At 41.2% G+C, this 20,971-nt stretch overlaps 1 protein-coding gene across 2 annotated transcripts in view; it reads right to left on the minus strand.

The window, feature by feature from the left end:
- Positions 1–20,971, minus strand: part of PRELID2 (PRELI domain containing 2) — an 84,069-nt gene that overhangs the window by 45,590 nt on the left and 17,508 nt on the right. For both annotated transcript variants that reach the window (XM_081504981.1, XM_081504980.1), the window contains exons 2-4: positions 19,720–19,777; positions 17,157–17,230; positions 15,457–15,617 (exon numbers count right to left, since the gene is read on the minus strand). In XM_081504981.1, coding sequence (XP_081361107.1) covers positions 15,457–15,617; positions 17,157–17,230; positions 19,720–19,777 — 293 coding nt within the window. The remainder of the gene's footprint in view (positions 1–15,456; positions 15,618–17,156; positions 17,231–19,719; positions 19,778–20,971) is intronic.

Here is a 20,971-nt window from a genome sequence, read left to right on the forward strand (position 1 = left end):
AGGCTTGTCTCTAACTCAGTGAAGGAGACAACCATTGTCCCAGGCTATGAGGTTAGAAATCTCAGCAACAGGTTACATGGCTCTTTTTCCTAATCCATCCATTCACTCAGTCCCCAGATTGTGTTTATTTTACTTCTCAAGTCCCTCAACAGTCCATGCCATTCTCTCTCTTGCTGCTGTTACTGCCTGGGTTTAGCACAGCACTGTCTCTTCAGGACCACAACTGCCTCCCAGTGGGGTTCCTGCCTCCAGCATGGGCTCCCCATAGTTCACACTGCCCCGTCAGCTTCCGAAGCACATCCTGATATTGTCTCTGTTCACCAAAGCACAGAGAATAAAACTTGTTTGCTTAGTGAAGATGCACCCATACTGTTACATGAAGCTGTTGTTAGTTTTCACTGCTGTATACTATTCTATTGTTTGAAAATACTCCAGATTATCTATCCACTCTACCAAAGATGGACATATAATATGGACTCTGTTTGGAGCTTTGTAAAGGAAACATTTATAACATATCCAGTTACATATGTACACAAGTGTCTCTAGAGTGTCTTTGTCATTGTTGTTCAGTCGCTCAGTCATGTGTGACACTTTGTGACTCCATGGACTACAACATGCCAGGCTTCCCTGTCCTTCACCATCTCCTGGAGCATACTCAAACTGATGTCCATTGAACCAGTGATGCCATCCAACCATCTCAGCCTCTGTCGTTCCTTTCTCCTCCTGCCTTCAAACTTTCTCAGCATCAGGGTCCTTTCCAATGAGTTGGCTCCTTGCATCAGATGGCCAAAATATTGGAGCTCCAGCCTCAGTATCAGTCCTTCCAATGAATATTCAGGACTGATTTCATTTAGGATTGACTGGTTTGATCTCTTTGCAGTCCAAGGAACTGTCAGGAGTCTTCGCCAACACCACAGTTGGAAAGGATCAATTCTTTGGTACTCAGCCTTCTTGATGATCCAACTCTCACATCCATACACGACTACTATAAAAACCATAACTTTGACTATACAGTCCTCTGTCAGCAAAGTAATATCTCTGCTTTTTAAAATGCTGTCTAGGTTTGTCATAGCTTTTCTTCCAAGGAGCAAGTGTCTTTTAATTTCATGGCTGCAGTCACTGTCCACAGTGATTTTGGAGCCCAAGAAATAAAGTATGTCACTATTTCCATTGTTTTCCCATGTATTCGCCTAGTGGTCAAATATCTGGGTCACTGGACATGTACAGTTTCAACTTTTTTTAAACAATGCCACGTTTTTCTAAATGGTTGGACTGGGTTGGTCAAAAAGTCCACTCAGGGTTTTCTGCATGATGATATGGCAAAATCCAAATGAGCTTTTTGGCCAAACCAATATCTATATATATTTTTTTCTTTATTGTATCCTTTCCAATTGCAATGACTAGCACATGGTAGGAAATCAATAACGCATTAGGAACAGAAGAATGGAGAGGAGGAGGGAGGGTAAGGAAGAAGTAGGGAAAGAGAAATTTATAGTACATCTCAATACTTTGGTCAGGGGAGTTGAACCAAATGTCTCAGGAGCTCACTCGTAGTTGTCAGTAGGAGGCAGCCTTTACCTGGCTGAGAGATAAGCTAGCCCAATATCTGGAAACTTGCTTAAAAAGGAGGCTCACTCACTCATAGGACAAACATAACTGAGCGGTAAAAAATCCGCCTGCTAACGTAGGCGACGCGGTTGGATCCCTGGGTCTGGAAGACACACTGGAGAAGGAAATGGCAACCCACTCCGGTATTCTTGCCTGGAGAATTCCATGGATAGAGGACTCTGGTGGGCTACTGTCCATGGGGTCATAAAGACTCAAACATGACTTAAGAAACTGAGCACACATAAAACTGAGTCCCATCTATTGCTCTGTCCACAGGCAAACAGAATTCTACACAGAACATACTGGAATCATGACACAGAGCACACAGCTCAAAGGTTGGAACTCCTCTGTGACAGTGAATAACAGTTTATGCCATCAGTCTCCGAGGCTGGGGTCATGTAAAAATGTGGTTCCTTCTGAATTGGAGAAAATGAAACAGTTCAGAGGAAATATGGATCAGGAATTAATCCCCAGGGTGTGCAGCCACCAGTGAGGAATCCATAAAATGGCTGTTTCCAGGAAAGCAAAAGCTCGTAATGAGATCTTGTCCCTGAGTTACTGACTGGCTGGGTACGGCAAATCTGGCCTAACTGTTTTCACAATGGGGATTTAATTGAAGTGTCTTTGAGGAGAAAAAAAAAAGATTCCATGGATACGCTTGTGATGACATCTCAGTTCTAACTGAGATGTTTTTGACATTCTGTAACCAACACAGAGGGGTGGCCCAAGGGACGAGCAGAGTCCGCGGGTCAGACTGCCTGCCCGTGCCCTCCTAACCCCCTGGGCTCGACACTGCTGCGGAGACTGTCCTGCGCTCCACCACACCAGGACACATGGTCCCCCCAAAGTCTTACCAAATCCACCAACAAAACTGTGCTTCTTCAGGGTCCCAATTCAACTTACAGGGTTCTCAATGAGCGCTAAGCAGTTTTTAACCTTACCACAAACCCATATAATTTTATACATATTGCTTATATTTTATATTTGTATGTGTATTAAATATATATATACATGTATATTTATATATATTTATGGATGAGACATGTGGCTCCTGCAGTCAGATGGCTTGGACTCATATCTCCTCTCTAACACAGAATGGGACTCGTCCACATAGGTAAGTTCCTGAAGCCCCGTCTCCTCTGTAAAATGGGGTTAATCATACCTACTCAAAGGTTGTTCCAAAGGTGAGTAAGATAATATGTAAGGTAATATGGTAAACATTCGATACAAGTTAGTTAATCACACTAACACTGGTAGTAATAATGCTATTAAACTGCTACCACATTTGCAGAAAGAGGGGCACAGTGTCTTAGAAAGTAAATGCCCACAGAAGAAATCCAGCTCCAGTAAACTCCAAAGTATTTCCAGTCCATTAGCATCTAGGTGGCACTCAATCCTCATAAACCACCTGGCAGGGAGTCCTTCCCTCCCCGTGCTGGCATTCAAGGCCCTCGGAGCTCCAGACTCTCCATCTTTCCGGCCTTTCCTCCCATGCTGCTGCAGCTGCTGAGTCACTTCATTCGTGTCCGACTCTGTGTGACCCTATGGACTGTAGCCCATCAGGCTCCTCTATCCGCGGAATTCTCCCGGCAAAAATACTGGAGTGGATTGCCATGCCCTCCTCCAGGGGATCTTCTCAACCCAGGGATCAAACCCGGGTCTTCTGCATTATGGTCAGATTCTTGACCACTGAGCCACAGGGAAGCCCTCCCAGGCTGCTATCGCGTATCAAATGCCAGCCCAAGCGGTCACAGAGACCAAACAGTCTGCTGGCCTCTATAACCTCCACTCCTAAAGTCCATCCCCCTGAGCTGCTCTCTTTTAACCTGTTCCAGGAACCAATGGGTTGCTATCTAAGTGATTAGCCATGAGCAGCAGCAGGGAGTAAGTAACAGTGGATCTCAGGAGCCCAAGAGCCTAGCGCGGGTATATATTACACGGCAGGGTGGCTAAGCCTCTTAAAATACAGCTTTAATTTTCACAATCTGTCTTATTAATAGCCTGCTGTGGAGAAGCACTGTATTAAAACTTCGATACGCATGTCTTTCAATTCTCACCATCTATCTTAGGACATAGATAATATTAACCCCATTTTACAGACGAAAACACTGAGGCTCAGAGAGGCGAACTGGCTAAGGTCACACAAAAGTAAGTACATGGCCACTTTTTGAATCCACACGGTTAACATCTGTTCTGACATTCCTTCCCACAATCGTGCGACCTAGGAAAGTGCCTATTCAGTACAAGTTCACTGGCATCCTGAGTGATGGGCAAAGCTTGACAACATACAAGTTTGTGGACTGGTCCAACTGGAGGCTTGTCTTGGTATACTGGGCCCACCATCGCGTGCGTCCCATTCAGGCTGGCTTCAAGGATGTGTGCTCTACAGGATGGCACAGTCCTCTGCCATCAGAAGGGCTACACAAGCTGAACGCACCACTGTCACTGTTTCAATGTTCTTAACTCTTTTTTAACAGGGGACTCTGCCTTTTCATTTTGCACTGGCTCCTGCAAATTATGTAGCTGTTCCTGACCCCATTTCAAATGTTGGTCTGTACAGCACTGCCAAGTCCCTGAAAAGTTTTCCGAGATGCTTAGGCATACATACTTTAGTTTAGCAATATCTAATAAAACCCTCAAACATATGTAAACCTTTGGACCCATAATATCTACCTCTAACAATGGGCTTTGAGCAAAAAAATCTTAGATGAGGGTATAGACCAGCCTACAAAGATTCTCATCACATGACTATCTACAAGAGCAAATAATGCAATTCTCAATAATTAAACACATTCGAATAATTGTATCCAATAAATAAACTGAACAGCCATTTTAAAAAATCATTTTAAGGTGACACATTTAATAAGGAAAGACAGTCCTGAAAGTACTGTTAAATTAATGTAAAAGTCAGAATACCATGTACAGCATGTTACATGTCCTTAAAAATGATTTGTTATGCAGAATAAGTAAATGAATTTTAGCAACTGCAGTATTCTCCTACCACAGAATGCTCCAGAGTAATGGGGAAAGAACAAACTGCTGATCCCTAAAGTCTACCAGGTGGACTGTCATCAGGTTCCCGGCTACAGCCCCAAAAGACCTTTAGGTTGTTCTGCATGGCATCAATTCTTGGTTTATATTAATAAAACACTGTAATTTTTAACACCCAAACTTTTTATTTACTAGAGAAAAATGGAGGAAGGAAAAGGAAGAAAGAAAGGAAGGGAAAGGAAGGAAAGGGATAAAGACAGAAAGAAGAGAAAGAGATGAAGGAAGGGAGAGGGAGGGAGGGAGGAGGGATGGGAGGGAGGGAGGAGGAAAGAAATAAAACTGGCATTTCTGTTCCATAAGAGATTCCAGAGGAGTTCATTCAAATTTTGCTAAACTTTCCAGCAGGGTGTTTCTGCCAAAAAGTGTTTACTGTCTGCTGGAGAGCCAGATTATCAACTGGTCCTGCTTTACAAGATTAACAGGAACTCTGCAGAAAACAGAGTTGCGAAAGGAGTGCCAGCTGTATGCCTGCTTTCCACTGGAACCACAGGACACTGACAAGTTATTACCGGTTCGTAAATCTAAAGGCTCCACAGACTTACCTGGGAAACATTAAATACATTAATTCCCAGGAGCCAGCCCAGGCCAACAAAACAAGAATCACCACAATGAATCCACAACAAGAATCACCACAATGAATCCACATGTTTAAACACCCCTCAATGCTGCACTAATACACAACACAAAACCAAAGGGCAAAGGAAGAGGGGAGGAAAAATAATCAATAGACATTCACTAAGATATTTCAAAAGTCCTTACTTGTAAATGGCACAGAATGCTCTCCTGGCTAAACACCATTGCTTCCAGTTTAGCCATCACCTCCATTTTCAATAAAACAGCTTACTGCACTCATCAAAGTTAGTACCCTTAAGGCACCACACCACTCTGAAAACAGTATTTATTCACCATTACAACCTACATTATCTAGTGCTTTATACTCTCCAAGTGTAGAGCATTCCCATTTATTATCTTATTAAATCTCCACACTGCTCTTGTGAGGGCTTCCCTGGTGGCTCAGCTGGTAAAGTGTCTGCCTGCAATGTGGGAGAAGACCTGGGTTCAGTCCCTGGGTTGGGAAGATTCCCTGGAGAAGGGAAAGGCTACCCACTCCAGTATTCTGGCCTGGAGAATTCCATGGACTGTATAGTCCATGGGGTCACAAAGAGTCGGACACGACTGAGCAACTTTCACTTACTCTTGTGAGGGAGCTCAGGCCAGCTTGAGCCCTCTTCCCGGAGTCCAACAGCAAGTAAATGACCAAGCAGGAAAAAGTGGAAGAGAAGTAGTCTGTATTACTGGGTTCAAGATTCCCTCGATACCGAATTTCCCAACAAACCCTTTCAGGCTTCCCTGATCTGCACGTGCCCCTCCTGCCAGCGCCCTTTTTACTCCTCCTCATGTCCCCTTTTCAGCTCATAAGAAGGATTATCTGGCACTCATTCAACAAACGGCCACAGAGCCATCTCTGTGAGCCCTGCACTGTGCCAGAGGCGGGGGTTCAGCATGATGGGAAAGCAGAGAAGGCCCTGATTATATGGACGACAATTACATCTATTGCAGGGGATTCTTACTGAGTGAAAAATAAGGCTCCTGCCCAGATGCTGTATTTACAGAAAAGGCCTTGGTTTTCCATGTCCAATAACTAGCAGCTCATTCTGCTAATTGTCTCATCACTCACTGATACATGGGAAATTAAGGTCAATATAATCAGAGGCGTCTTGTTTGGGGGCATGAATACAGTGAGTTTTTTGTTTTATTGTTTATTAGATAACAATATCCTCAAGCCCTTTATCATCACAATCAAGGCTTAGAAATAATTCCTAAGTAAAGTTGACAAAATCAGAATATTTTAATATATTTCAGTGAAAACAAGTTTGGAGGTCAACTAAAAAGGCCACTGTCAAACAAACACAAGGAAGTTACCTGTCAAATTTGCTCCTGGGGGGGAAAAATACATCAGAGTACGGAAAAAACAGATACACAACAAGAAACGTCCAACAATTAGTCCCTAGAAACATGCAAATTATACTATTTGTGAATCACCAAATGAATACTTGAGACTTGGGATGTTTTAATCCAGAAACTTAAAAAGTAAAAAGGTTATATACCTTATTTACCAGCATGAAGAGTAACTTCAATAGTAACAAAAACTTATTGAACTAAGAACAGCTACTCCTCTCAGTCATTTAATCTATGTTTAAAGTTTTGATTTGGGCTTTTTTGTTTCTTTTACTATTTTCCAGGAGGGACATTTTGGATAGTTTATAAATGGTGAGTCAACATAACCAATGTTATTAACACACATGCTACTAGCCTGAAATCTCCGTATCTCAGAAATAAGGTTTGCAAGCATCAGTGAACAAGCCAAAGTTCTTAGACATGGACAGGTGAAGACATGGGCCATCACGATGCTTGATGCTGAGTATGGGATTATGGTCTTGTCACTCAAAAGCGAAAGAAACCCAGCTCTATACTATCATGAGCAGCATGAGCCTCCACTGACAGCGATAACTTAAATTCTGCTTCACGATAACAGGAACTTTTTATTTACCACCCAACACACACCATTATGCTGAAAGGGCAAAGCCCAAGAAAATGGTTTTACAAGATGATTATCTTTTAGAATTACATTACTTGGATAAAGTAAATGTTATTAAAACCAAATCTTGTGCAAATCAATTACATTTCCACATGGTACAATAAGAATCTGTTAAAAATAAGAACCAGCAACTGACAGAAGTACATTTTAAAGTCTAGAAGCAAACACAAAATAGCAAGAAATTAATGTTTATCCTGGAATGGAAGGTTTCAGAGGGCAGAAACCGTGACTTTTCATTCCGAAAAATCATACAGAGTGAAGTAAGTCAGAAAGAGAAAAACAAATACTGTATATTAACGCATGTATGTGGAATCTAGGAAAATGGTACAGATGAACCTATTTGCAAAGCAGAAATGAGACACAGACATACAGAACAAACGCATGGACACCAAGGAGGGGAAAGATAGGGTGGGGTGAACTGGGATTGAAACAGATACACTACCATGTATAAAACAGCTAACCAATGAGAATCTACTGTACCGCACAGGGAACGCTACTCAGTGCTCTGTGGTCTTCTAAAAGGGACGGAAATACAAAACAGAGGGATAAATGTATACGTACAGCTGACTCACTTTCCTGTACAGCAGAAACTATCCAGCACTGCAAAGCAATTACACTTCAATAAAATTTTAAGTTAAAAAAATTCTAAAACAAAACACTCTGTTCTCCACTTCCAAGAGTAAATAAATGCTTGTGCCTGCTTGCTAGGTCACTTCAGTCATATCCAACTCTTTTGCAACACTATGGACTACATAGTCCACCAGGATCCTCTGTCCATGGCATTCTCCAGGAAAGAATACTAGAGTGGGCTGCCACGCCCTCCTTCCGACCCAGGGATCAAACTCATGTCTCTCATGTCTCCTACATTGGCAGGTGGGTTCTTTACCACTAGTGCCACCTGGGAAGCCAGTAAATGCCTGTATCCTACTCTATGTAATAAAGTACATTCCCACAAAAGTTGACTTTTAATTTTTTATCTGGAGTGGATTCATTTTTCTATTCTCTGATGTGGCCCAAGTGTCCCAAACTGTGCAGTGCATCACCCCCAACATCTCTGACTCTGAAAATCCGGGCAGTTCTTCAGAGCACCATGCGGCCTTGGGTCTCCAGCAGGTGAGGTCACAGCATAAGCCAAAAAGAGAACCCAAAATCCAGGGCAATTCAAGCCCAAGTCACCTGGGCTTCCCAGGTGGCTCAGTGGATAAAGAATCTGCCTGCAACGCAGGAGACACAGAAGACACAGGTTTGATCCCTGGGTTGGGAAGATCCCCTGGAGGAGGGCATGGCAACTTACTCCAGTATTCTTGCCCGGAGAATCCCACGGACAGAGGAGCCTGGCGGGCTGCAGTCCACAGGGGTCGCAAAGAGTGGGACATGAGTGAAGTGACAGAGCATGCACACACACGCACAAATGCCTGCACTGACCCCTGCATATTATGCTCTTCGGTGCTTCAATCTCACGCCGGAGCTAAAAGAGAAGGGTTCCTACTCCCATGACTCTCAAACTGAGGGACTTAGAGCCCCAGAGACGGTGAGCCTGCAGAATGCAAAATCATAACATGGAATACCTCCCCGAAACATAATAGGAAACAACCATAATGTTTCAACATTAAAACAGTACATGCTCAGGATTAGAATCAAAAGTTGCATGAATTTTTAAGAAGCTGAGGATAATAGCAGCAATAAAAGTCATGATGTTGAGCACTAATATTTATTGACCATTATTGGCAGGCACGGGTTTCCCTGGTGTCTCAGACGGTAAAGAATCAGCTTGCAATGCAGGAGACACAGGTTGAATCCCTGGGTCAGGAAGATCCCCTGGAGGAGGAAATGGCAACCCACTCCAGTATAATTGCCTGGTAGGAACTTTCCTGGTGGTCCAGGGGTAAAGAATCTGCCTTCAATGTAGAGGATGCAGGTTCCATCCCTGATCAGAGAACTAAGATCCCACTTGCTGTGGGGCTACTGAGCGTGTGCTCTGGAGCCCTCGTGCCAGAACGAAGACCCACTCTAATATCCTTGCCTGAAAAATCTCTCAGACAGAGGAGCCCAGAGGGCTACAATCCATGGGGTCACAAAGAGTCAGACATGACTTAGCGAGTAACACTTTCACTTTACTTTCACAGGCAAGCGCTGCTCTAAGCTCTGTGTGTATAATCTCATTTGATCCCCATAGCAGCCCTCTGAGACAAGGATATTATCCCCAACATACAGATGAAGAAACTGAGGCTTAGAGCAGTGAAGTACATTTTGCAAGGACATATATTTAGTTTCCAAGGTTGTTTCTAACCCCAGAATCTAGTCAGTGACTGTGACACAGGACAGGAAAGACCCTGCACAGGCCTGGAGGAGCCAGGCTGGCTGTGCGATGAAGCAGATCTATAGTATGAACAAAGGGGCCAGGTATGGAAAGACGAGAGACTGTGAGGGTGCCTTAGCGCTTCCTTCCAGCTCCTGGTTCCTGTCTCCTGGGAGGCCTGATGACTGGTACAGAGCTACCTCTGTATTCACTTATTGAAGTTAGTTTCCTTCACTTCCCAAAGCATAACGGAGACAATGGGTACCATGTTGAAGAGGAAAAAAGGTGTGCAGTGGCCTTTCTTACTACACTCCAGCGGTGTGTGTGCAGGCGCCCCTTTGCCTCCTATGCAGCTCATGTGTTTCACAGGGAAGGGGACACCCCCTCCCCGACACCCACACTGCAGCTCTAGGGGCAGATGCTGACTGGTGAGGGCCAGTCAGCCCGTATCAGCCTCTGACCACTCTTACTGGTCCAGAAGGAAGCAAGTGATCAAGGCTGACTCAGAGACAGAGAAAGGCCATTTTCCCCATGGTTGGGATGGGTTCTCTTGTGCTCACAGGTCTCTTTCCCTCACTTAAGTGAGGACAAATAAGTGTGCTACCCTAGTTGCTCCTGGCAGCTAAGAGCTAACCCAACTTGGAAAAAAATTGGATATACAGGGAAAGGGGGAGCCCAAAGAACAACTATGAAACTGCAGCCCACCTGGTTATGAGATAACAGAGCTCCTTACTGAGAGGAAGGGTAGTGTCGTTGTCAGCAGCATAAATTCTAGAGCCAAACTGCTTGGATTTGAAGCTGATTCTGACACTTACTGGTCATATTAGCTAGTATACGTTACTTAACTTCTCTCAGCCTCAGATTGTAAAAGGGGATAAGAATAGTTCTAACCTCATGGAGTTTCTCTGAGGATTAAATGAATTTACATATATAAACTCATACATACATCAAGCACTTAATATGTTATATGCCTGGCATATAACAAACGTATATAAGTGATGGCTGGGTGAGTCAGGGTGTCTGTAATTTACTGTGGAAGGCAGCCTGATTAGAAGAGGGGACAGAATAAGTAGTGAGTAAGTATAAGAGGACATCTCTGAGGCATGCAGTGCTAAACTGGACTCTGGAAAAACTGAGATGAGTGCAAAATATCACATCACTCCAGGTTCTGGAAAGGATGCCAATTCCATTCCATAAAAACTGCAAGAAGAAAATGTCTTACAAAGTTAACAAAGGAAGAAAGCATATTAGAAATACCCACCTGTGTGATACACAGACAGGGAAAGACCGACGGAGCTCTTGCCCCAGAAGATGCCACAACTGCAGAGACATCAGCAGGAGGCCAAAACTGGATTTGTGTGAAGAGACACGGAGCCAGGCTTAGCCAGAGTCTACAGGAGACTCCCCATGGGCCATCTCCGAATTGAGCCAACAGGCCATGCACAGGACAGAATGACATCTGGTTTCCCGTCACACGCCCACACCTGCTACCTAACACACAGCTTGAAGGTCTAATTTTAGACTCAGCAGCCGTGACAGTCTCTTTTTTTTCTTTATAAAAGGACTGTCCACATTTCATCCTCTGGGTGCACTGACTATAGTCACTACTCACACTCTCTGCCAAGGAGGGGAATGGAAGTAATATTGGGTCCTTCTTTCTTTGATGTCCCCCCCCAAGATTATCCAGTCATTCAGAATGTCTGCCTAAAACACCCTTCTAAATCCACATCAAGACCTAAGAAAATGTAAGTTTCCCAGAGCCTGAATCACAGTTGTCATCACACCGTCCCCTGCTCAGAAACCTTTGTGTGACCACTTGTTGCCAAAGGAACAAAACCCATTCTCCATAACCTAGAACCCAAAGCAACCTACAGTTTGAGATTAAGTCCATCCTTTTATAAATGTCCATATTCCTGCCTCACCACTTGGGGTCATATCTTACCTCAGTGACTTAGTGATGCTATCACTTTGGGTAAGTTATTTAACCTGAGCTTCAAAATGCTACAGGCGAAGGATCTAGCTCTGACCTTGACATAGTAAGAGTCAGTAAATACTGGCTGCTGTGTCAGTAACCAAAAAGAGAGTGTTTTCAGAGGACAAGAACATAAAAAACCAAAGAAAGGATAAAGTGTAGTTGGCCAAAGCTTTTTTAAGAGAGGAATCTGACAATATATATCAAAATATAAAACGTACATAACCTTTGACCCAGAAATCCCACTTGCTCCATCTACTCTAAAAGGTCACTGAATAAGTGAGGAAATGTGTAGCTACAATGATTTCATCAGGGCTTCCTAGGTGGCTCAGTGGTAAAAAAAAAAAAAAATCTGCCTGCAATGCAGAAGATGCAGGAGATTCAACCCGGGTTCGATCCCTGGGTCAGGAAGATCCCCTGGAGGAGGAAATGGTAACTAATTCCAGTGTTCTTGCCTGGAAATGCCATAGACAGAGAAGCCTAGCAGGCTACAGTCCATAGGGTTGCAAAGAGTTGGACAAGACTTAGCAAATAAACAACAACAAAGTAGTTTTATCACACCATTGTTTATAATAGCAAAAAATTCAGAAACAATCTAAATGCCAATTCGGATTGGACAAAGAAAATCATGCAAACAGACACAACTGTTAGATGATGAAAACTGCTTCTTTTTCTCTTGAATTGCTTAGTATTTTTTATAAGATACATGTATCATTTTTTTCCAGAATCAGACTATTAAAAAAAACAATTTTTAAAAACACACAAAGGAAAAAGGTCCTGAAGGATGTTTTCTCTGGATTATCTGGGCCAATTTTCATTTTATAAAGAACTTTAGTAAAGTTTTTCAGACTCAGTAGCCCAGAGAGCTGATAAAATGAGGCTGAAATGAGGTACTAATATATGAAATGAAAGACTTCTGTATTTTTTACAATCAGCCAACTCTGTCCTTTTACTACTTCTACAAAATAAATAAATAAATAAATAAAGGTGGGGGAGCTCTATTCTTTACCTACAATTTTTATAGTCAGTCCCAAACATCTATGACTTGTGTGATGTTCTTGGCATGAGGGAGGACTGACAGGAAAAAAAAAAAAATAGCTAGTGGGTGGTTCAGAGTAAACCCACCTGAGACGCTAATAAGGCTTGGCATTCACAATCAGTGTGCTGCTGGAGCATTCTAGAATTGTCACTATAGGACCAAAATTATGGGGCGCAGAAATGATGTGCACAAGTGATAGGATTTCAGATGGACCTTAGACTTCTGTTTTTTAGTTATTTGGGTTTGGAGGCTTTATTTGCTTTAAAATGATAGGTGAATAAAAAATTCAAACCATACAGAATAGCAAAACATGCAGTGAATTATCCTCTGAAATCAGTTCACAGCAATAATCACTATTAACATTTGGTGCTTGTTATAGTTTGTTTTTGTTTGTAAACGCTATCTCAAAGGAATTAATCATTTCTCACCCATTATACTGACAAAAAGTAAAAAAGTATGTTAAGTCCCGGCTATGTTATAGGAAATGAGCTTTCAAGTGCTGTTGATGTGAGTGCAAATTAACATATTAACATATTGGCTATAGGAACTTCCCCTGTGGTCCAGTAGTTAAGAACCCACCTTGCAATGCAGGGGATGCAGGTTCAAACCCTGGTCAAAGAACTAAGACTCTGCATGCCCCAGGGAAACTAAACCTGTATGTCACAACGAGAGTCCTCACAACTCAACAAAGACTCTGCAGCCAAGACCCAACTCAGCCAAATAAATATTTTTTAAAAACCATATTGGTGACAGAATCTATATAAACCTAAAATATGCATACCCTGAGAACCAGTCACATAACTTTCTTTTATTGAGGAGTAACTCATATACCATAATGTTCACCCCTTTAAGGTATATAGTTCAGTGGTTTTAGTATACGCAACCATCAACACTAGTTCCAGAATATTTTTATCACCCCAAAAAGAAATTCCATCTCCTGTCCTCCTTGCCCATGGCAAACACTAAATCTACCTTCTGTCCCTATGAATCTGCCTGTTGCGGACATTTAAAATAAACTGACTCAAACAATATATGGCCTTTTGTAACTGGCTTCTTTCACTGAAAACAGTGTGTTCAAACTTTATCCATGCAACATGAATTATTATTCCATTTCTTTTTATGGCTGATAATATTCCATTGTATGGATATACCATTTTTGGTTATATATTCATCAGATAGTGGACACTTGACTTGTTTCTACATTCTGCCTATTAGGAATAATGGTGCTATGAACATTCCTGCAAATCTTACTGGACAATACAGTGTAGAACTGCTGGGTCAAGTGATAACTGTGTTTAACTATTTGAGGCACTGAAAAACCATTTTCCACAGCAGCTACACCATTGACATTCCTTTCAGCAGTGTGTGTGGGTTCCAATTTCTCTACATCCTTTCCAGCACTTTTTATTGTGTGTCTTTTTTATTATAGCCATCCTAATAGGTTAAATCTCACTGGGGTTTTAATTTGCATTTTCCTAAACACTAAAGATGCTGAATATCTTTTCATACGCTTATTGGCCATCTGTATACCTTTCTGGATAAACATCTTCTCAAATGTCTTAGCCATTTATTAAGTGGTTGTCTTTTTATTACTGAGTTATAATAGTCCTTTACATATTCTGGATACTAAACCCTTATCAGATTTTGCAAATACTTTCTCCCATTCTCTGGACTGTCTTTTCACCTTCTTAGTGTCCTTTGAAGCAGAAAAGTTTCTAATTTTGATGAAGTCAAATTTACCTTTTTTTTTTTTTCTTTTGTTGCTTGGGCTTTTGGTGGCATACTAAAAAAACTATTGCCTAATTCAAGATCACAAAGATTTACCCGTATGTTTTTTCCTAAGAGTTTTATAGTCTTAACTCTTTGATTTAGGTCTTTGATCCATTTTGAGTTACTTTTGTATTTGACATGAGGTAGAAGTCCATCTTCATTCTTTTGAAGGTAGATATCCAGTTGTGCAAGAATATTCTGCCCCCATCTAATTATCCTGGCATATAGCTCTTTAAAATCTACCTGAAGCTCGACTGTGACAGTGGTTACACAACTGTGTATGTGTGTGTTTGCCACAATTGTATATGTATGTGTTTGCCAAAACCCACTGAACTGCATGCCAAGAACTTCATTGTTTGTAAATAATAACTCAATAAACCTGACAATTAAAAATTCTCCTTTAATATAATACTGTATGTCAACTATATTTCAATAATAAAATCAATTTTCCTTCAGAGAAACATTCACATATAGCATATTCAAGGATCATACACTTCACAAATATTATAGTACTGTTTATAATAAAGAGTAGTACTGCTTATAATCAAGAGTAATTAGAAATCATCTGAACATCTGTCAAAAAGGAAAAAAGCTAAAGAGAATGTAGTATAATGATAGGATTGAACATTATGCAACAGTTCAAAGGAATAATCTAGATTTTACAGACATCAAATGGATAAGGCTTAGAAACATTCTACAAAATGAAAAAGGTAAGTGCACAATGATTTGAACAGAATGAACGCATGTATGTAAAAAGCATAAACGAAACTATACTATACGGGTTTATGAGTATCTAAAGTTATCTCTTAAGGGTCTAGAATAACACTCAATGCACTGAAAACATTCTCTTCCTCTGGAGAAGGCAAAAGGGTACCAGGATTAGACAGGACAATCAGAAAGTTAGTGGAGCTGTCATTTTTTCCCTGCAAAGAGAAATCTATTTATTGACTACTTGTGTGATTCAAAATCAATACTGTATAATTTATGTGAGTTTTAAGCAGAGGTTGTAAGAATAAAATCATAGCTTTTTACTATGTGTGCTCATTTGTGCTTCTCTGCACCCTACCTACACACACACAAATGCACGCACACACACACAAACACACAGGTGATCTTACCAATTTGGATTTTCCATACTTTCCCTGAAGACAGACTCTTCTTTCATGGATGCATATTGTGTCCATGTAAGGCAGTGACTCCTTATAGCCATGTTCCTTTCCTGAGGATTGAACCATGATTCCTCTTCTAACTGGATATTAGGTACCTTTAAAATGTTCACCTGTCCAAAAGAGGGAGAACGGATTTCTCAATTTAGGAAGAGCAATCTATTAATATATAAAGACTCTGTCCAGAGTTGCTTCCAATCTTGGGGAATTAAGAAGACAAGCGATCCTGATATATGGATGATGGTCCACCAATGGCTCTAAGTCCTTGATAATCAAACATACAATGACCTTACTAAAGGCTGGTGAGGACATGCAAATGGCCTCGAGTTTATGCAGGCTGTACAGTCTCTGGCCCAATTTCCCTAACTGCTAAACACTAAGCAAATTATCAGCCTCCCTCGTGTCTCCTCCAGGGCTGGTTATGGCCTTCTTAAACTGACGGATTCTAACTGGGCCCACTTACAGGCTCACATGCAGGATAAAATATTTGCTTCATTTTAAACTCTGTCCAATATCTATAAATGTATGTTTTCCTGGGTGGAGGAAACATGGAAAACTACAAAGGCAGAATTGTACAAGTCAGAGGTGTCCATAAATTATTTAAGAATAGAAATACAAGACAAAGTTGAATGCCTTTTTAAATAATAGATTCAAAGCGTGTATATAGGGCAAAGGGAGGGTACACACTCTGTGAAAAAAGTCAGCAATAATTTGCTGCAGATACTGCAATATACTGCTATCTGGAAAATAAAAGAAAGTTCATTTTCACTGTCATATCAGCCTTCTTTCCAGTAAGGAAAGTGACAGTCTTCATCCATGTTTAGAAAGTGATGGAAGCTGCCATGTTTTCTATATACAGCACAGCTAAACTATTTGCAAGCTACCTGGCAGGAGTCTTGGGTTTTACATCACACACACAATCCCTTCCAGGTTGAAAAGATCACATGAAACGTGTTCTAAAATGTGCATCAAGACGTTCTCCTCTTATTCCCTAATGATTCTAAGGATTTTTTTGTCAATAATCCCTCTATGCTTAAAGCAATGTGATTAAACTTTTCCACTCACCTTTTTCCAGCAATCATCAGAGTGCTTAAGGATTTCAAAGAGAAAAAACAATTTGCTATCATGAAGATTTTATCATCAACACCATTACTTTACAGAAACACACACAAAAAGACTTACAGAGGGTGCTGAGAACATTATACTAGCAAAACCATTCTCTCTGACAGTGAAATGGAAACTGAAGCTTTTCTCTTCCTTACTGAAGATCAGATGAAATATTTACCACCTGCCCACTTCTGATCATTCTTAACTAAGAGTCATATCTAAACATGGACAGATCAGAAAAGATGGTCACTTCATGCAAAATATTCAAAGTATCTTTTAAAATAATTGCAGTCCATCTGTATGTACACTAAGCGCCCTCCACAAAAGAGAGACAAAACATACAGGAAAAAAAAACTATCTCTGGTAGCACCTATCAAAACTGAGGCTAGAAAGAAGACAGATGTCTTCCTTTGAAAGGCTAGGAGACAGGAGAACTGGGAAATTTCTAACACTGCTTTACATCAGAAAATGCTATTTCTTTTCATGACTATTTGAAAATCACCCAGTGTTACACAAAATCTGATTAAATTTTGAAATGAGTTTACCTTCCTTAAAATTTCTGGAACCACATTCTGACAGACTGCAATCCTCTTTCTATAGACGATCCCTGTTGACGCATCTAGAAACACAAAATGTTTACACTCAAAAAAAAAAAGCTGAAGGAAATGTACTCTTATTTTAATGTCAATAAAATTTTTAATGTCAATCTCAATTTTCTATATGGAGAATTCCTAAAGAAAATGTTTAACTCAAAACCCAGGTTCCCTGACCACTTTCCTGGACCAAATCCCTCCAAATATCTGTAATCCCACCAGGCTCCTCTGTCCATGGGATTCTCCAGGCAAGAACACTGGAGTGGGTTGCCATGCTCTCCTCCAAAGGAATCTTCCCGACTCAGAGATCGAACTCAGGTCTCCTGCATTGCAGGCGGATTGTTTACCATCTGAGCCACCAGTGAAGCACATTCTAAAGTCAAGGACAAAAGAATTGCAAATGGGGACTTCCCCAGCAGTCCAGTGGTTATGACTCCTCCTGCCAATGCAGGCAGCACGGGTTCGATACCTGGTGTGGGAACTAAGGTCCAACATGCTGCAGGGTACAGCCAAAAGAAAGTTTTTAAAATAAGAAAATAAGAAAGTCTATTTCTGAAGTCTCCAATGAGACTTTTAAAAAGGCTCACAAATTGTTCACTGCTCTGGACTATCAATGTCAACACTCAGTGGCCATGGCCAATGAGCCTTCTGCTCAGCTCCAGCTAAGCAAGTTTTAACAAAACAATGGAGAATCTAATTCTGTCACCTTCTGCCCTAAATGAGTTTTCAAGTACCAATTTCTGGCTACGAATTTAAACCTATTATTAATTACATTGGGCATACTCTTCTGTCATAGGGAAGCAGACTCTCTGTGGCTGGAACTATTGTGTTCTGGAAAAAAGTTTACAGAATACCATTAAGGGCATTCAAAAAAAATGTGACAAATTTGAGTTGAAGAAAAGGAAAGCAAATCAGAGGAAAATATAAACTCTGAAGTGTTGTCTTTTGTTCTGTGAATTACATGACTCAGCCAAGTTCCTTCACGGTTTCTCAAAGCTTGGACTATAACACTATCACAGTCCTGAACCTTGGTGCAAACACCCTGAATGTTGGGAGGATGAGAAACTGGTTCATCTCCTCTGCCCACTGGCACCCTTTGGCCATCTCATCCAATGTCTGCAGCACACAGAGAAAGTGGATGAGCCACTCCTGAAGGCGAAGATGCCCCTGCCGATGGCAGAAATTATAATTAACCACTTTGGAATATGCCTGCTGTTCTATTCCTTGATTCTTCTCAACAACCTAACTGCTAACTGCTAAGTCTCCTCAGTCGTGTCCGATTCTGTGCAACCCCATAGATGGCAGCCCAGCAGGCTCCAACGCCCCTGGGATTCTCCAGGCAAGAACACTGGAGTGGGGTGCTATTGCCTTCTCCTCAACAACCTAAAGGCAGGCTGTTATCACTTTCCCATTTGACAGATGAAGAAATAGAGCCTCCAAGAAGTTAGGTCATGTAGATAGGAACGAAATCAGGACCTGAAATCAAACTTCTCTAATACCATGTAAAACCTTTCTCCCGTGAGTGCAGGTACCTGAGAAAATCGTTTTTCATCGTATTTATAGAGCTATGGAATGCAGAAAAGAACCTCTCAAAGACAGTTCTCTCTTCACCAAGCAGAGTCACGAAATGAAGAGCAGCATCTCATATGTTTTCTTAGAAGAGGTTCAAGAGCCTGGTAGACTGGACCTGGCTGTCTCCAAAGGTTTATACTTTGACGATGAGCACCATTATAGCTTCCTTCACTGCCCAGCTCTCGAGTTCAAACACCGAGAGTGAAAACACTTCTACCGGAGATGCGAATGACAGAACAGGAAAGACCCCTACACTTCAGTCCAGCGGCCAATAAACATCTTCTGTAAAGTGCCAGATATAAATAAATATGTTAGGTTTTGCGGGCCATACAGTCTCTGTTACAAATCTACTGTTGTGATAAGGAAAGAGGCACAGAAAACACATAATAGAATGGGCATAGCTGGGTGCCAATAAAACTTCATTTACAACAACAGGCAACACAAGGATAATTTGTTAAGCCTTGCTCTAGTCAATACTGAACCATATTGTTAAGCACAGTTCTGACTCCATAATCTAATCACTTTACAGTCACATCTCATATACATGCTATTAATCACGCCTATTTTGTCATAAAATGATATGCGAATATATTAAAGGACATAGCCATGTAACCTCAGTTAAGTTACTTAACCTCTCTATACCTTGGTTTCTTCATTCATTAAAAAGGAAATTATATTGTTCTGAGGATTAAGTTAATAAAAATAAAAGTGCCTGGTACACATTAAGTATTGAAAAATGTTAACTGTCACAGCTGTCATCAATTCTTAATGCAGAAGACGACAAGAATGAAAGGTAAGCCTTCTACTGCTGGAAGGGCTGGGTGCTCTTTCTGATCTGCCTCCTTGAATACAGAGCTATACCTGTTATTAGACCTGTTTAAAATACCACAGGCCACACACACACACACAGACATACATTTTTACAAAAATCACTAACACTTACCTTTTCTTTCCTCCACAATTTTTACAGAGATGACATTTTTATCCATGGGGTTTGGATACTAAATAAAAACACACAAAGAAAAATTACCATTCATTTTTTGTCAAAATGAATTACTTTATAGCAACCACTTATTTGCAGGAACAGTAAATCTTTTCCAAGCAATCTCTAGGGGCTTCCCATGTGGCGCTAGTGGTAAAAAACCTGCCTGCCAATGCAGGAGACCTAGGAGACACAGGTTCAATCCCTGGGTTGGGAAGATCATCTGGAGAAGGGAATGGATACCCCATTCCAGTATTCTTGTCTGAAAAATTCCATGGACAAAAGAGCCTGGTGGGCTACAGTCCATGGGGCCGCAGAGTCTGACGCAATTGAAGTGACTTCACACACATGCACAAGCAATCTCTAAGGCCAGTTTTCAATCAAGTGTCTTAATTTTACTAATTCAGAATATATAAGTGAGATGCTATTATCAGTTGGACCTGTATGAAATCTAGAGAAACCATCTTTGGAGTCAGCCTAGCTCTGGGTGGAGAAGGGAAGGTTAGGTTAAGCTTAATAATAATACCGGGCTTCCCTAGTAGCGCAGACAGTCAAGAGTCTGTCTGCAATGCTGGAGACCAGGGTTCCATCCCTGGGTCAGGAAGATCCCCTGGAGAAGGGAATGGCAACCCACTCCAGTATTCTGCCCTAGAGAATTCCGTGGACAGACCATGGGGTCGCAAAGAGTCAGACACGACTGAGCACTAAACAACAACAATAATAATACTATTAATATTGAACCAGCCTTACATAACTCAGGAGTATTCTTTGTACAAGGCACTGTGCTAAACGCTTTGCTTGTACGATCTTTTTTAAAATCAGCCTCTCTGTTGTGACTGGGTCATGGGATATCATTGTCTCAGAAACTAAATGGAAACTAAATAAAATCAGAAAACTTAAGGTCACCCAGCTGGTTAGTCGTAGAGCCACAAAATTAAACCCAGCCTAAAACACAGTGCATTCCTTCACTCTGCCCTTTACTATTGCCTGGTGGGCTGGGTCAGCATTGCAGGAGTGTAATCACAGAAGGAGTCTATGCCAGGTCCTCAATAAATAAGTGTATATATGTGCACGGCTGAGTCACTGTGCTGTACAGCAGAAACTGGCACAGCATTGTAAGATATTTCAATAAAGAAAAAAATGCAAAAAAAAATACTTAATTTATGGATTAAATTCCCCCAAAACACAACTTGGATGTTAAAAGAGCAGATAA

This window comes from Giraffa tippelskirchi, chromosome 6 (assembly GCF_054371585.1).
Source record: "Giraffa tippelskirchi isolate mGirTip1 chromosome 6, T2T-mGirTip1v1.2.pri, whole genome shotgun sequence".
NCBI classification, from domain to species: domain Eukaryota; kingdom Metazoa; phylum Chordata; class Mammalia; order Artiodactyla; family Giraffidae; genus Giraffa; species Giraffa tippelskirchi.